The sequence below is a fragment of the Dipodomys ordii genome, unplaced genomic scaffold, assembly GCF_000151885.1.
Source record: "Dipodomys ordii isolate 6190 unplaced genomic scaffold, Dord_2.0 Scaffold61, whole genome shotgun sequence".
NCBI lineage: Eukaryota > Metazoa > Chordata > Mammalia > Rodentia > Heteromyidae > Dipodomys > Dipodomys ordii.
Window position 1 is genome coordinate 703388 of NW_012267277.1, and position 17969 is coordinate 721356.

The 17969-nt window shown below is 36.9% G+C and overlaps 1 protein-coding gene across 1 annotated transcript in view; it reads right to left on the minus strand.

Moving 5' to 3' along the window:
• Nrd1 (nardilysin (N-arginine dibasic convertase)) overlaps positions 1–17969 on the minus strand; it is a 70182-nt gene that overhangs the window by 37055 nt on the left and 15158 nt on the right. The window contains exons 3-10 of the mRNA XM_013022270.1: positions 17069–17202; positions 15745–15814; positions 15506–15587; positions 13981–14134; positions 8708–8781; positions 3632–3727; positions 1505–1627; positions 155–212 (exon numbers count right to left, since the gene is read on the minus strand). Of these exons, the coding sequence (XP_012877724.1) occupies positions 155–212; positions 1505–1627; positions 3632–3727; positions 8708–8781; positions 13981–14134; positions 15506–15587; positions 15745–15814; positions 17069–17202 (791 nt within the window). The remainder of the gene's footprint in view (positions 1–154; positions 213–1504; positions 1628–3631; positions 3728–8707; positions 8782–13980; positions 14135–15505; positions 15588–15744; positions 15815–17068; positions 17203–17969) is intronic.

Sequence of the window (17969 nt, forward strand, 5' to 3'; positions counted from 1 at the left end):
GCTCACCTTGAGCTGAAGAGCTGAGGGACAGAGCCCAGGCCCAGAGTTCAAGCCCCACGACTGACCAAAAAAAAAAAAAAGAAAGAAACAAGAGGAAAAAACCCTTGAAACTCAGAATAGTTTAAAGATGTGTGATTTATAAAAAATATCTTACTTGTTTGGTATCTGAGAGAAGATTTCAGTCACCCACTTTTCCAATGTATCCAGTGTTTCTTAAAAAGAAGCAGAGGAAGAAAGGGATACACAATATTGTTATTCAATGTAGAAAGGCAGTTCAATTTTTTACAAATCTTGAGCTATGAAATAGACATGTTTTTTATTTGGACATTATTACCAGTACTTAACCAGTACTGAATAGCAAAAAAAGATAACAGGCTTTTAAAAACCTTTAACATCTAAAATTTTGCTGAAGTTTTTTATTTCTCATGGGCCAAGTTTCAAAAAGCACACAAGTGTGAAAGGCTAAGAGACAAGAATATTCCAACCTATACCATTTCCAAATGTACACCGTTTAAGAAGTTTTTTATTTTCCCAAGAATAATCCACCCTACATAGAACCCTCTTCTTTTTGAACTTCCACAAGCACTCTACTTATACATACTTTTTTACATTTTGATACTCAACAATACTTAAGTTTTAGCCTATAAGTCTTATGTTTCATATATCATTTCTATCTCTTTTTACTTTTTATATATTCATAAATTTTGAAATCTTAGCAAATCACAAGATGAAAAAGTGAACTGTCCCTTAATAGCATTTATTTGCTCCACCAGACACACAAGTTTCACTGATTCTCAATAAAAAGCCCAGTGGTATAGCATGGCAATAGAATACAAGCTTATCATGAAAAAGATCCTGAGTTCAAGCCCTAGAACCCTCCAAAAATGCAAATTGAACTAATTAAGTTTTAAATTTATTTTAAACTATAAAGATGTTTGACTTTTTTTTTTTTTGACGGCCATGGGGCTTGAGTTCTTTTTGCTCAAAGCTAGTACTCTACCATTTTGAGCCACAGCTCCACTGCCAGTTTTCTGGTGGTTAACTGGAGATAAGAGTCTCACAGACTTTCTTGCCAAGGCTAGCTTCAAACCACAATCCTCAGATCTCAGCCTCCTGAGTAGCTAGGATTACAGGAATGAGCTACCAATGTTTGACTTTCATACAGTAAAATAAACACTAAAATTCCAAAATCTATGGAATTTAAATTATATGTGTTTCTCAAAACCTCTTTGCTCATTCAAATTTTTTTGCAGTAAGCATTAATATGGTCTCATATCTGTTGGAGGAAAAAACTGAAAATAGAATACCTAACTAAAGTCATACATATTAAATCATCTGAAACACAATTATAAATTAACTTTCAAGTCATATGTGGAATTGCCATATTTTAACAAATGTAAAAGCAAATTTTTTAAAAGCTGTGTGTAAGTGCAAGTGCACCAGTACAATTCAAACAAACTTTGTTGTCAAGTGCACATCCAAGGGCTATAACAGATAATATTACCTTTGGATTGAACAACTAAAGTCATGTAATGAGCAGAGTAGTAACGCATCCAGAATTCTCTCAGTCTGGCATGTGTATCAATATTATTCTTTTTTGGTTCATGCTTGAGAGTTTCAGCATTGCCTGTAAAAAGATGGAAAAAATTATAGAAGTAACTGCATTTATTTGTTAAACATCTTCTGTACCAACAGTGCATGTTCTGGTACTTTACCTGGCCTGTGAAATAACACAAGCTAACAGAAGAATTTTGAACTAATATGTAATACTAATGTCAAAATAAGAAGCCTCTAGTGTAAACTTTATTACATAATAAACTAATATCTGGTAGAAAATGTCTCAATAAGAGACAGTGATAGCCTCAGCTTTTATCTAATAGTATTCAATTCATGTTTTCATTCTGAATTATTAAATGTATTTTTTTTTGTCTTTTCTTTTTTGGTACTGGGGATCGAACCCAGGATGTTGCACTTGCTAGGCAAGCGCTTTGCCAGCCCTGATTCTGAATTATTATATGAATATTCTACAAATTCTTAAAAATAAAACATTAAGTGAAAATGTCATGTAAAATGCATATAAATTGTACAAAATATTGCAAAACATCCAGCAAATGAATATATGCATTGGGTCAACTAATCCCATTTTCTAACTCTATGGTCAACAGAATTAACATTAAGGCACAGCTGAATTTTACCACCAATAAAAAGCCATTATGAAAAACCGACCAAAAAAAAGCAGGGGGAGGGAGTGGTGGGAACCGCTGGGAATGTGGCTTAGTGGTAGAATGCTTGCCCAGCATACATGAAGCCTGGGGTTCGATTCCTCTGTACCACATAAAAAGAAAAATTCAAACGTGGTACTGTGGCTCAAGTGGTAGAGTGCTAGTCTTGAGCAAAAGAAGCTAAGGGACAGTGTCCAAGGCCCTGAGTTCAAGTCCCAGGACTGGCACCAAAAAAAAAAAAAAAGCAAAACAGATACCAGTTACAAAACCTACCAGTTAAACAAAATTAAGTCACAGTTAATCATCCCTGAATTTCTGGAATGATCTGGAAATACAAGATGAAGGAAAAATATAGACTTTACAATCAGAAAAACAAATTCAAATTTTGTATATAATACTTGCCACTTGTGAGACTGAAGCAAATTAGGCAACTTCCCTTTAAATGGAAATGACAATGGGAACTATCTCTTAAAATTGAGATAGTGGACAAATTTCACATAGTGTTAAGCACATTATCTGGCACCTAACAAGCATTCAGAAAATGTTAGGTTCCATGCTCGCTATATCCAATGTTAGAGAACATTATTTTAAGTCATTATTTGAAAAGTTATCTAGCTACCCTAGAAAGTAAAAGGTATTTAGCTTTATAATTTTATTTAGCCGGGAGAAGCATCAGAGGTCAGGCTAGAGGGACTTCATAAGACAGAGCCCAGAGCCGGCAGCTGGTGGCTCACGCCTGTAATCCTAGCTACTCAGGAGGCTGAGATCTGAGGATCGCGGTTCAAAGTCAGCCCAGACAGGAGAGACCATGAGACTCCTATCTCCAATTAACCACCAGAAAACCGGAAGTGGCGCTGTAGCTCAAGTGGTAGAGCGCTCCCCTTGAGCTGAAGAGCTGAGGGACAATGACCAGGCCCAGAGTTCAAGCCCCACAACCAACCAAAAAAAAAAAAAAGACAGAATCCAGGCTGACCTGAAATTCTTTTCATCTCTTGTACCTGCCACCCTATTGAGATTATAGGCATACATTACCACACCCAGCTTTTTGTATGTGTTCTGTGTAGGACCCAGATGTGAACTTAGGGCCAAAATATTTACCCAGACTTTTAAAAAAAATGTTTGGGGTACGTGTCTGGCTGTGTTTCTGGGGCTTGAACTCAGAGTCTGTGCACAGTCCCTGAGCTGTTTTGCTCAAGGCTTCACTAAGCCTTTTTAATCATGGCTATCACTTTATCACTAAAGCCACACCACCAGTCCAACTTTTTTGCTGGCTTTTAAACTTAACCCTAGAATTACAAGTATGAGCCACCAGTGCCTGGCTCACACTGGGCTTTCTAATCAGCTTTTCTTATTCTCAATCTTCCTTACCTAGAAAATATGAAATAATGACGAATTATTTAGTATCTTACCCCAAAAAAATTTTCCCATAGGATGTCCAGATCTAGCAAGGCTTCCAAACAACATTTCCTTTCTGTTTGCATCAGAAGGTCTTGCAAGTTGATATTCTGCCAATTTTAAAGAAACATTTTTAATAAAATGAAATTCCAGAATCTGCTTTATTATCTGGAAATTGAAGCTTACAGGACTGGAAACAAGGCAGTAACAAGGGTTAAACTTTATAAATTCTATGTTGCAAGACTGAAGTTAGCAATTCCATGAACTAAGCTTGGCTCTACCATTTATTCTGTCACTGTGAATTAACCAACCATGTTTTCAGTTTTTCTCTTATCTTTCAACAAAATAGATAATGACCTGAAGTTTTTAGCTCTAGGTTGCTATATCTAAACATTCATTGAAGGAAGTCCTAATAATGTTAAATTACATTACTTATATCTAGAAATGGGATATATATATATATATATATATAAATTACCTCCAAAGTCAACTGGTCTGATAAAAAACTATAATGATTAAGAACAACCACTTTGAAGTTAAAAATTATTTTTTCTAGGGCTGGGAAGGTGGCTCAGTGGTAGAGCGCTTGCCTTGCATGCTCGAGGCCCTGGGTTCGATTCCTCAGCACCACATAAGCAAAAAGAAAAAAGCCGGAAGTGGCGCTGTGGCTCAAGTGGTAGAGCGCTAGCCTTGAGCTGAAGAGCTGAGGGACAGTGCCCAGGCCCAGAGTTCAGGCCCCACGACTGGACCAAAAAAAAAAGAAAAAATTATTTTTTCTAATGCAATAATACCTATTTCCCCAAAATTCATAGAATAAAATCTAATCTTCAATGTGAAGGATTTTGAAGGTGGGCTAAAGGGAAGTAATTGTTAGACAGACAGCAGAGCCCTCAAGAATGAGATTAGGTCCTTTCAAGAAGGGAAAAATGAGATTAGGGCCCCCCAGACCCACCCCCTGCCCCGCTCTCCCCCCCTCCCGGGGCTGGAGGCATGGCTCAGTGGTATAGTACTAACCAATGAGTGAAAGCAGCAAGTATAGAGTTCAAGTACGGGTCCAGATCTTTTGAAAAAAAAAAAGACTCCCTCATCCTTCTGCCATCTGAGACTTTAATAGAAGCAGTCCCTCACCAGACACCAAATCTGCCATTACCTTAATGTTCAACTTCTCAGCCTCCAAAACTTTAAGAAATAAAATTTGTGTTGTTTATGAAACACCTAGTCTTTGTATTCTGGTACAGTAATATCCCAAACAAACTGAGATAGCTACAATTCCAATTTTGCCACTAAGCTGTAAAATCTTGAGAAAAAATATTTAACATTCTTAATTCCATTTCTTAATGTATAAAATAGACTTTAGTTCAAATGATTTTATAAGGATTAAATAAAATATGGTCTTTCAAAAAATACTACATGTGTGCAAATTCAACAATGAAATTCCCCTCTGTATAAAGCAAGCTTATAGGAAATTAAAAGAATAAAATATTTACTATAGGGGAAGGTGGAAGGGGAATTATGAAAGAGTAACATAGGAAGTAAATTTAATAAAAGTACATTACATGCATATATGGAAATATAATGAAACCTCTTTGTAGAATTAATATATGCTAATAAAATGAAAAAACTTTATTGACCACTCTACATCAGATACTACTAAAATTGCTACATGAATAGAAATATAAATAAAAACTCTGCACTGGAAAGGGGAAACAAAGAGGAGGCAACAATGCTTGATAAGAAATGTACTCGTTATCTTGCCCATGTAATTGTAACTCCTCTGGTACGGTATTCTCACAATAAAAAAAAAAAAAAAAAAAAAAAATATATATATATATATATATATATATATATATATATATATCCCATTATAACAACAAAAACAAAACCTGCACTTACATAGTTTACATTCTAAAAGGGGAGATTAGCAATTAATCAACAAATAGATTTTAACATAATGTAAGTTAGCAATGGATACTATAGAGGCTTCTCAGGGGTAACTCAGGCCAGAGGATGACTCAATCTATATTTAATAAATAAACAGGAAGGCAGAGCACCAATGGCTCATGCCTGCAATCCTAACTACTCAAGAGTCTGAAATCTAAGGATCTACATTTAAAGCCAGCTCAGGCAGGGAGGTCCATGAGATTCTTATCACCAATAAGCCACCAGAAAACCAAAAGTGGTGCTGTGGCTCAAAGTGGTAGAGTAGACTTGAGTGAAAGACCTCAGGGACAGAGCCTAGGCCCTGAGTTCAAACCCCACAACAAGAAAAAACAATTAATAATAAAGAATTTTCAACTCTAAAGGAGGGTAGAAAATGCTAGTATCTCTAAAAAATAGAATTGAGAAAGCAAAATTGAATTTAAAAAAGGCCAATATGGCAGAACAAAGGTCAAAGTCAAAACAGAGCTCAGGCAAGATATCAGGATAAAGAGAAGCAAGATTCTCTTCCCACTACCTACCTTCAGGACCTAGTCCAAGAGCTGGAGATCATATCATATTCATGGGTTGCAAATGCTAGGTAAGCGCTCTAACAGTTAACAACTCCAGGCCAGAAAAATAATTTTTGAAAAGGTCTAATAAGACCTTTGAGAAGTATTATGTATGTATGAGTATAGCTCTTGGTGTCATACAATCACTATTGATTACAGATCTTTGGGATAATTACTGGTTCTGTAACTGAGTTCTTTAACCTCAAGTGTCAATTTCAGCACCTACGAAAATAATTCCACTACGAAAAGTAAAGAAGGGGCTGGGAAGGTGGCTCAGTGGTAGAGCGCTTGCCTTGCATGCCTGAAGCCCTGGGTTCAATTCCTCAGCACCACATAAGAAAAAAGAAAAAAGCTGGAAGTGGCACTGTGGCTCAAGTGGTAGAGCGCTAGCCTTGAACTGAAGAGCTGAGGGACAACGCCCAGGCCCAGAGTTCAGGCCCCACGACCGGACCCAAAAAAAAATAAAGAAAAGAAGATAGTAAAAAAAAGACACTGCAGATATGATTAAGAACCCAGAGGATTCTACTATAATTGTTTGAGTCCTTATGAGTGAGAGGCAAGAGAATCTACTCATTGGTCAAGGAAGAGATTCTACACTGCTAGAAAAGCCAAGCAACAGTTCTCAAAGAGCCTAGAAAAGAGTAGGAGAGTCAAAGACTGTGCAGGAGAATGTTTCTTAGTCTTTTTCTAGCTTCTAAATGTCATCTATATTCCATTTTCCACCTTTTTTGAGGATGTGCTGGTACTGGGGCTTGAACAGAGGGCCTTACAATGAGCCTTACAATCTTGCTTTGCGTTTTCTCTCAAGGCTGATGCTCCACCACTAGCGCCACACTTCTACTTTCAGCCAGCCAGGGATGGCTCTGAACTATGACCCTCAGATCTCAGCCTCCTATTACAGACATGAGCCACAGACCCTCAGCTCCTATTCTCTATCTTAAGAGCCAGCAGTATAGAATCTTCTCTTTGATCTCTGTTTCTAGTAGTCTTTTCTCTCATTCATAAGGAGTATAGCAGGATTTATGATTATAGGGGACTCTTCAGAAAATCCAGGATAATCTCTCCTCAAGTTCCTGAACTTTACAGATAAGTTATATAAGCTTGTTATTAATATATGCAAGAAAATGGAAGAATGGTGAACAGACTTATCCGGATTGTTCAGATAAATGCTTATACAATATGTATACACTCTTCAATAAAATAGACCAAAACTGATCAATGCAAGAAACAATTGTAATATACTAAAGTTAGTACCTCAGCTCCAGTACCATGTTTCTTATGCTAAAATAAACTAGCAGAATTAATCTTCAGTGGTGATATTTACTGGCACTGTATAATTAAGGAATATTTATAATACAGAGCTATAATGAACCTCACCCTGTAAAAGCACAGAGTTCTTCTCATATCTTTACCTAGCAAAGTTAAGGAGTTTGGAGTATAGCTCAGTTTTTTTTTTTGGGGTCCGGTCGTGGGGCCTGAACTCTGGGCCTGGGCACTGTCCCTCAGCTCTTCAGCTCAAGGCTAGCGCTCTACCACTTGAGCCACAGAGCCACTTCCGGCTTTTTTCTTTTTGCTTATGTGGTACTGAGGAATGGAACCCAGGGCCTCATGCATGCAAGGCAAGCGCTCTACCACTGAGCCACCTTCCCAGCCCCCAAAGATTTCATTTCTAAATCTATAAAGATAATACATTTTTTCCCCTAGTACCCAGGTTTGAACTCTGGGTCACTTGCTTGACTTGGCTACTCAGTTGATGATTTACCATTTGAGCCACACCTTCAGCTCTGAACAATTGTTTTTATAACTAAAAAAAATTAAGCCACAAAGCATGTACAGACACACACAGGTTAACATGTAACAAAGGATAAAGTATATAAATAGCAAGACAGCTCCCCCACAGTATAACCCCTGCTTTCACTGTATTTGATGTTGGTATAATTTGTGGAGGGGAAGGAAAAAAACAAATCTTTCAAATAGGGATACAGGAGGACCCATTGCAACAATGAGAAGTACAAGTCGGTATGTCGAAAACGAACATTACAACTTTGGTGCGGGGGTGGGGAGGGGGAGGGGGGAGGATGGGAAGGGGAAACAAAACAAAGGAGGAGGAGGCTACAATGCTTGATAAGAAATGTACTCATTATCTTGCCCATGTAATTGTAACCCCTCTGTACAGTATTTTCACAATAAAAGAAATAAAATAAATAGCAAGACAGTATACTTAAAATGAAGCCTTGGACAAAATGTCTCTTTATGCAAAAATAATAAGTAAATTTTAAAGTTTCAACACCTAGTATTAATCTTTATGAATAAGCTAAGACTCATTATATCCTTTTAGTAAGAAATATCTAAATAGATATTTCATATCTATTTGAGTAAGACATTTACTGACTTCAGGAACAAACATACCAATTTCAATGTTGCCATTTAAATATAACCCATTATGGGTTGGTGGTAAAGAATCACAAATGTGGGGCTGGGATATAGCTCAGTGACAAAGTGCTTGCCTAGCTTCACAACATCCTGGGTTTGATCCCCAGTACCAAGAAAAAAAAAAAAATCACAAGGTACGATTAGTAAGACATGAAGCACTTCTTTTACCACTGTCAACAGCTTCAACTTCACGATCAATTGCATCCCTGATCATTAGTGGATGAATGAAGAACTGGGCCCATCTGGAAAAAAAACAAAATAGAAACACCTATCAGTTTTTGTTTAGTTACATCAATTAACTTTTTTAAAAAACAGAACTGGGGTTTAAACTCAAGGTTTAACCTTTGCTAGTTAGGTACATTACCACCTGAGTCACAACCCCCACTCTATTTACTTTATTTTTCAAGTCCACTCTCACATTTTTTTGTCCAGGCCACCCTGCACCTATTTCTATCCTTCTTGCCTATCCTTCTCCATACTTCTGCCTAGGCCTCCCACATAGCTTGGATAACATATTCAACTTCCTTGTTGAGATTAAGGGTCTTGCTAATTTATTTGCCTAAGCTAGCCTCAAACTGTGATCCTCCTGAACTCTGCCTTCTAAGTACTTTGGATTTTTATAAGTATAAGCCACTATTCTCAGACCAACATCTATATTTTTAAGTGGTTTTACTGAGTTGGAGACTTAGTTTACAAGCATGTGATTGTGGGATATAAAGCCTATTAGTCTGTGCTTTTGTATCATAGTCTGTAAATTTATTTTTTTCATTGTGATATCGAAAACTCATATTAGTACATAAAATAGATGTAGATGAATACCTAATGATTATACGAACACCTAATGATTATACGAACACCTTGACTGGTTCTCCCAGGTAAAACCAAAACCAAAAAAAAAAAAGACAAATATTCAATATACATCCTACAAACACCTGGCACTTAACCTTTTCTCTGTTATCCCGAGTTATAGTAATCACTTCATTTCCTGTTGCTCTTATGCAGACTTCTATATTTTATTAGTTTATATTATTTATACAAGGGGGTAGGACTTCTTTGTTATATCTCTACACTTTATGTTTAACTGTATAAATAATTATGTATATGGATACACACACAAATGCACATGTCCATGAATACATGTCTTTTAGGTCTAGCTACCACATAAGTGAAAACATATGATACTTAGTTTTTTGAGCTTGGCTTATGTCTCTCAGTATGATGTTCTCTAATTGTATCCATTTTCCTGCAAAAGACATGATTTCATTTTTCTTTATGTAATATTCCATGGTAGGTATGTGTGCATAAACGTCTTCTTTATCAGTTGATAGGTACATCAACTGATTCCATCATTTGGCTGTTGTAATAGTGCTGCAATAAACACAGATGTGCTGGTGTCTTTCTGGCATGTTTATTCTCCTTCATGTGTATGTCCAATAAACGTGTGGCAGTCTTAAAGAAGATCTACAAAGGCTAAACTAGTTTACATTTCCCAAAGTGTTAGAGGGATCCTCTTTCCCAACACCCTCTACAGTGTTCATTATTTTCTTGATGTCTGTCACTCAGACTGGAGTGAGATGGAACTTAAGTGTGCTTCTGATTTGCATTTCCTTTATGTCTAACCATGTTGAACATTTTTCTTTAATTTTTTATTGTTATTATAAAGGTGATGTACAGAAGGGTTAGTTACATATGTCAGGTAAAGCATACATTTCTTTTTGGATAACATTACCCCTTCCCTAGCTCTTAATTTTTGTTTTTTTGTTTGGTTTTTTTTTGGTACTGGTCCTGGTGCTTCAACTCAGGGTTTGTGCACTTTCCCTGAAACATTTTGCTCAAGGCTAATAGTGCTCAACCACTTGAGCCACAGCTCCACTTTCAGCTTTTTGGTGGTTTATTGTAGATAAAAGGATTCATGGACTTTCCTGTGTAGGCTGGCTTAGAATGGGAATCCTAAGATCTCAATCCTCCTGAGTAACTAGAATTATATATGTGAATCACCAGCACCCAAATAACAATGTTGAACATTTCATGTTTCTATTAGCTATATTTATTTCTTTTTTTTTCTTTTTTCTTTTTTGTTGTCAGTCATTGGGCTTGAACTCTGGGCCTGGGTGCTATCCCTGAGTTTTTCAGCTCAAGGTGAGTGAGCACTCTACCGCTTGAGCCACAGTACCACTTCCAGTTTTCTGGTGTTTAATTGGAGATAAGAGTCTCATGAACTTTCCTGTCTGGGCTGGCTTTGAACAGTGATCCTCAGATCTCAGCCTCCTGAGTAGCTAGGATTACAGGTGTGAGCCACCAGGGTGCCTGGCTCTGATACTCTTATCTCCAATTCACCATCAGAAAACTGAAGTAGTACTGTGGCTCAAGTGGTAGAGCGCTCACACGCCTTGAGCTGAAGAGCTCAGGAACAGTGTCCAGGCCCAGAGCTCAAGCCCCACAACCAACAACAACAAAAAAAGTCTCACAGACTTTCCTGCCCTTGGCTTTGAACCACAATCGTCAGATCTCAGCCTCCTGAGTAGCTAGGATTACAGGAGTGAGCCACCAGTGCCAGGCTGAATTTCTTTTTTTTTTTTTTGTCAGTTGTGGGGCCTGAACTCTGGGCCTGGGCAGTGTCTCTTAGCTCTTCAGCTGAAGGCTAGCAATCTACCACTTGAGCCTCAGCCCCACTTCCAGCTTTTTCTGCTTATGTGGTACTGAGGAATCGAACCCAAGGCCTCATGCATGCAAGGCCAAGCGCTCTACCACTGAGCTACCTTCCCAGCCCCTGTATTTCTTCTTGAGAGAACTATCTGTTCAGTTCACTTGCCCATTTATTGATCAGATTGTTTTTCTTGTTGCTTAGTATGTGTATATTAATTAGTTTCTTTCTGCTGTGTATGCTTGCTTAATTTTTTTAGGTTTATGTACATTCCAGATATTGGCCTTTTATCTATTGAATAATTAGTGTAGATTATAATATTTATTACAGTATTTGTAATATGTAATAGTCTACCACTATTATTTATGATATGATTTGTTTTGATATAGGGCCTTGTTCTATACCCTAGAATGACCTAAAATTCTTAACACTATTATCATTATTTTTGTTTTTATACAGTCTTATTATGTATCACAGGCTGACCTCCTGTCTCAGCCTCCCACGTGCTGAAGTTATAGGAACACGCTATCATGTCTGGCTATCGTATATATTTATTTGGCCTCATTAATTTCTCCTACTATTTAATGCAGTAGTATTCTTCTTACTGCTGCAGTTGTTTGGGGCTTTAAAGGGAGAGTTGTTGCTAATACAAGGGTTTAAATTCAGATGACACTGATGAGTTGAACAATGCTTTCAGCCTGGCTTTTTGCTGGATAAATGAGCTGGAATCTTAGGGACTTTTCTTCTCACGATGGCTTCAAACCACAATCTTCTGAATCATAGCCTCTTGAGTAGTTAGGATCACAAGCATGAGCCACCAGCACCTACCTTTCTTTGTTTTTAAGTAGAGATAAATATGTGAGAGGAGGAGGGGAATGTCTTAATGGTAGAGTACATGCCTAGCATGTTTGAGGCTCTGGGTTTAATTCACCCAGCATGATAAACACATATACAAAAAATTTGTTTGAAGTAAATGTGAGGTTACATTCTTATTTATTGAACAGTCTTCAGGCCAAAAAATGTTTAGAATTAGCCTCTTTAAAAGGTAACAAGCTGGGCACCAACGGCTCACACCTGTCCTAACTACTCAGGAGGCTGAGATCTGAGGATCACGGTTCAAAGCTAGCCTGGGCAGGAAAGTCTTATCTCTAATAACCACCAGAAACTTGGAAGTGGCACTGTTGTTCAAGTGGTAGAGCATTAGCTTTGAGCTTAAGAGCTGAGGGACAGCACCCATACCCAGAGTTCAAGCCCCATGGTGACTGACCAAAAAAAGGTAACAATTTTGTACCAAATTTCATCAACTCTGAAATGGTCAGAATTTATTTAAAACATAGCACTCTATTATTTTTTCTAGTGAAGTAGGCTTTTTATTTCATTATTTTTCATATTTGGCTATAAAACTGCACAATTTTGACTTGTGTCAAGATTTCTTACAATTTGAGTTTGTGAACCTTACAACCTAAGAACTCTGAAACAAGAGCAACATGTAGTCATTATGTGAGGTTTAAATTAGCTAACTGTCCCCTCAAATTATTCCTGATCTCCAAATTTACAGGAAATAGACTACCAGGCACCATTTACATTGCCTTCTTGATACTTTTGTCTGTATCCTTCTGTTTGTTATTTTGGTATTAAAAAGTTTAACTACACCAGGTGCCAGTGGCTCATGCTTGTAACCTTAGCTACTCAGGAGGCTTGAGATCTGAGGATCCCAGTTCAAAGCCAGCCTAGGCAGGAAGGTCTGTGAAACTCATCTCCAACCACCCACCAGATAACCAAAACTGGTACTGTGGCTCAAGTGGTAGAGCATTAGCCTTGAGCTGAAGAGCTCAGGGACAGCACCCAGGCCCAGAGTTCAAGACCCACAACCAACAACAACAACAACAAAAATCATTACCCAATTACAATGTGAAATTAAGAATCAGTTCAAAGAATAATCGGGCATGAAAATACAGACAATATATATGCAATGTTAACTTGTTATCTCTAGACTATAAAATTAGAAAGTAGCTGGGTACTGGTGGCTCATGCCTGGAATCCTGCTATGCAGGAGGCTGGAATCTGAGGATCACAGTTCAAAGCCAGCCCAGAGAGAAAACCCCATGAGACTCTTATCTCCAATAAACTACTCAGAAAAAAGCCAGAAGTGGCACTGTGGCTCAAGGGTAGAGTGCTAACCTTGAGCAAAAGAAGTTTAGGGACAGCACCCTGAATTTAAGTCCCAGAAAAACAAACAGAAGCCAGCTTGTCCCTTATTGCTTCTGTTTTCCATGTTTTAAAATTAGAAAAAAAAAAAAAAAAAAACCAACTGCAAGCCAGAGATTAGTGTCTATAATTCTAGCTACTCAGAAGGCTAAGATCTGAGAATTAAGATGTGAATCCAGCCTGGGAAAAAATTATTATGAGATACTTGTCTACAATTAACCAGCAAAACAACTGAACTGGAGGCTTGACTATAGTGGTAGAATGCCAGCCATAAGCGAAACAGCCACCAAAGGAGAGTAAAGGCCTGTAATTCAAGGTGGAGTACAGGCAGCATTAGAGGTAGGGTTGCTACCTAATTAATGCAAGGCCCTAAGGTCAAACTCCATAAAAAAAGAAGCTTTAGTTTCATCTTTAATACAAGGAGTAAATTATTACAGAACACTATTTAATAGTGTGTTCCTTTTTCCAAGTAAGTACTCGTGACAATTAGATCAAATTTTCCACTGAAAGAAAAACCATAAAACATGCCCAAGATTTCTACTTTTAAAATGATATTAGGTAATTGAAATTAAAATATATTTTCCGTTACCTATCCAGGGCTTCCTTGAAATATTTCCTCTGGACATCAAACTGAAATACTGTACGTTCACAATCAGTTGAGGCATTATCACTACCCCCATGTTTCTTCAGGAAAGCATCAAATCCATTCTCATCTGGGTATTTCAAACTACCCATGAATACCACTAAGTGAAAAGAACAGAAATTCACATAACACAAATAAATAGACAGTATTTGGATTTTTATTGTCAAAGATAAACTTTTACATGTGTAGAAAACCAGAAGAAAATAAACCAAACATAACAATGATTATGTCTGATTAAAACTTACTCTTATTATTGATATTTACCCATTCTATAATAGTCATATGCTATTTTTATCTTAAGAAAAATCAAGCATTTAGTTTTTAGAGAAAGACATAGAATTTATTTATAAAAAGGTTAAAGTTAAACATAAGCATAATGTAAACTGCTACTATAAAACGTCTTAGGTTAGAAGTTTACTCTCAATAGCTAAGAAAATATCAAAAATGATCAATTCACAAAAGCAAATAGACACTAAGTTTTTGCAACTGTGTAATACCAACATCGATTTTATTTAGGTATATTCATAAAATAATCAAATAGAAACTGTTCATAAAATAGAAACAAAGCTTCTATTTTGTTTTGTTTTTATACTAAACATGCCTTTTCATTTTCTGTATTTCTGATGCTCTGACATGTTTGGGCTTTATTTTTTTGAGTAATACCACCCCAACAAAGACTACTGAATTCCTACAAAATATTTCCTAATCTGTTGACTTAACCATACCTGAACAATGATTATATAAATAAGTATATATTATATATAATGTATTACATAGCATATAGTATATATACTATATTTTTTAAATAAATTATATACTTTTTTATTTTTTCCAATCCGGGCTTAAACTCAGGGTTTGGGTACTATCCCTGAGCTCATCAGCTTAAGGCAAGAATTCTACCACTTGAATCACAGCTCCACTTCTGGCTTTTTGGCAATTAATTAGAAATAAGAATCTCATGGACTTTCCTGCCTAAGCTGTCTTCAATCTGTGATCCTCAGATCTCCAACTCCTGAGTAGTTAGGATTACAGGTGTGAGCTACCAGTACCTAGCTATGAGTATATATTTTAAAACAGGTTTCATTCTAATCTTCCCTCTCTCTTCCTATGCTATTTGTAAATAACAATTTTCATTTTAATTTCTTATCTTGTTAAATATACTTCTATCCAACCAACTACTATCTTTGAAATAAAATTATACAAACTTGAAAGAGTAAGAATGCCACACCAGGGAATGATAATTTACAAGATCTTACTGTGGGGCTGGGAAGTTGGCTCAGTGGTAGAGCGCTTGCCTTGCATGCCTGAGGCCCTGGGTTCGATTCCTCAGCACCACATAAAAAAAAAGCCGGAAGTGGCACCATGGCTCAAGTGGTAGAGCGCTAGCCTTGAGCTGAAGAGCTGAGGGACAGCGCCCAGGTCCAGAGTTTAGGCCCCACGACCGGACCCAAAAAAAAAAAAAAGATCTTACTGTGCTCCAAAAAGTGTGCCAGCCCCGGCAGGTCATCTGGATCAGCAAAACTCCCAACTCCAACACAAAGAGCTGCTGCAGACTGGAGTAGGTAGAACACATACAAATAGTAGAGTCAGTCTTAAAGGAATGTTGTCAGCACCTCATCTTAAGGATTCATTTGGAGATGGAAGTTTACCAATAGAAACTAACAAAATTCTTTCCCTGAGAATCAGGAGGAGCAGCAAAGTGAAACTCACCAGAACTGTGTCAGTTTCACCCTGCTGCTCCTCCACTTGCCATCCTGCCAAATGCTGACCAGGTGCAGACCTAAGGAAAAAAGCAGAAACAGACAGAAACAAAGGGAAGAGGGACTGGCCAAACACCTAATTATCATTTCATGAATGAATTCTAAACCAAGTTTATACCTGAAATATTTACATTTTGGAATTAACATATATTGATGGATTAAAGATCTCGTAAGAAAGCTGTGTTTAGCAACTCAGTTACTTTCAAGTTATTTTCAATATGCGATTCAATTCTGTATTAGTGAAAAAGTAAAATAACATTTTAGAAAATAATCTAACAAAAATAGCAAATGGTTTAAAGATAAAAATCTTTAGGTATTAAAAACTATAGAACTAGACTTTAATAAAAAAGGTTTCATTTAATTTTTTCTTTTAATTATATATGTGTACATATATGTATAAATATATACATACACACTATATATATATATATACATATATATATTCTCAGTATAAATTCTCCCAATACTTTGGGAAAATCAGTTTTTAACAAAATAAATGGCCAAGAAACATACCAGTCTTAAATGACCAGGGCATATCACTCAGTCATTATAAATTAAAAGACACACACACACACACACACACACCACACACACACATACCACACACACCACACACACACACACACACATACCACACACCACACCACACACACACACACACACACACACACACACACACACACACACACACACACACACACACACACACACACACACAAATGGTCAATTTTGCCGGGCACTGGTGGCTCACGCCTGTTATCCTAGCTACTCAGAAGGCTGAGATCTGAGGATCATGGTTCAAAGCCAGCAGGGGCAGGAATGTCCATGAAGACTCTTATCTCCAATTAACCACCAAAAAATAGGAAGTGGTTCTGTGGCTCAAGTGGTAGAGGGCTTGCCTTGAGCTGAAGAGCCCAGGGACAGTGCCCATGCCTAGAGTCCAACCCCCCAACAAACCAAAAGAAAAAGTGGTCAATTTGGATATTTGAATAGGAAGGTAAACATTAACTTTTCCAAATTTTATAAATACAAATTTTAACAGAACTAATTCACTTAGTGAAACAAATTGCTCTGTTAAATGTTATCCCCTTAGGAAAAAAAATAGCATGAAGAAAATGAAAAGTATGTTTTGGAACCAAACAGCCTTACTTGGTAGTAAGTCCAATATTTTTTTTTGAAGACTTAGGCACATACACTCAATTAAAACATGTGGAAATATCCACTACTTCAAACCACAGTCTAACCTGTTCTGTGATGTTTAATAGATGCCTAACCTGCATTCAGCTCCAACTACCCCATAAAGATTTCTTGTCTCGACCAGCAGGGTTGAAGACATTTTTGAATAAGTTGACTTAAACCACAGTCTATCAGTCAGCTTTGACCACAGCAAAAACAGGCTCTGCGATTGCTAGAAAAGAAATTCATACTTGAGAACTTTCTGCCCAAGAAATTCATACTTGAGAAAGTCATACTTGAGAATTGAATTACAAAAGCTCTGAGTAATTCATATTTCTGTATATAATATACTAAATTTCAATCTTGTTAATTTATCAAACTTCAGATCAAGAAAAACTTTTGGGAAGACGAAAATAGGAGCGTAATCAAAAAGATGCTTCAGAAAAGTGTTTAACTACTTAGTTATAAATATTCTCCAAAAAGCGATCCCAGTTTTTCTTCCCACTTCATTACTTACTAAAAAATTATTTATTTAAAAGCATGCTTCAACATTTGTCAAAAGTTAAACTGTAAAACCACTTCCAAACCTATACCACTTTAAAGTCACCTCTTACCTAGTCTATTCCCCTTTTTGGAGACACTTATCTCATTCACTAAATATAAACAATTTTCAACTGACACAATCATTCACTGCTTCTGAATCAAAATAACTCCATCTATTCAAATTACAAATGTTTATCAGTTAATATAAAATTAAAACTAGTTCAAAACATGGAGGGAAAAACTTCTTACAGACAGAAAGAAATTACTTATATATACAAAGAAAGAAAAACTTATGGAAACTTATACTCAGTTAAGAAGTAAGGGGCTGGGAAGGTGGCTCAGTGGTAGAGTGCTTGCCTTGCATGCATGAGGCCCTGGGTTCGATTCCTCAGCACCACATAAGCAGAAAAAGCTGGTAGTGGTGCTGTGGCTCAAGTGGTAGAGCATTAGCCTTGA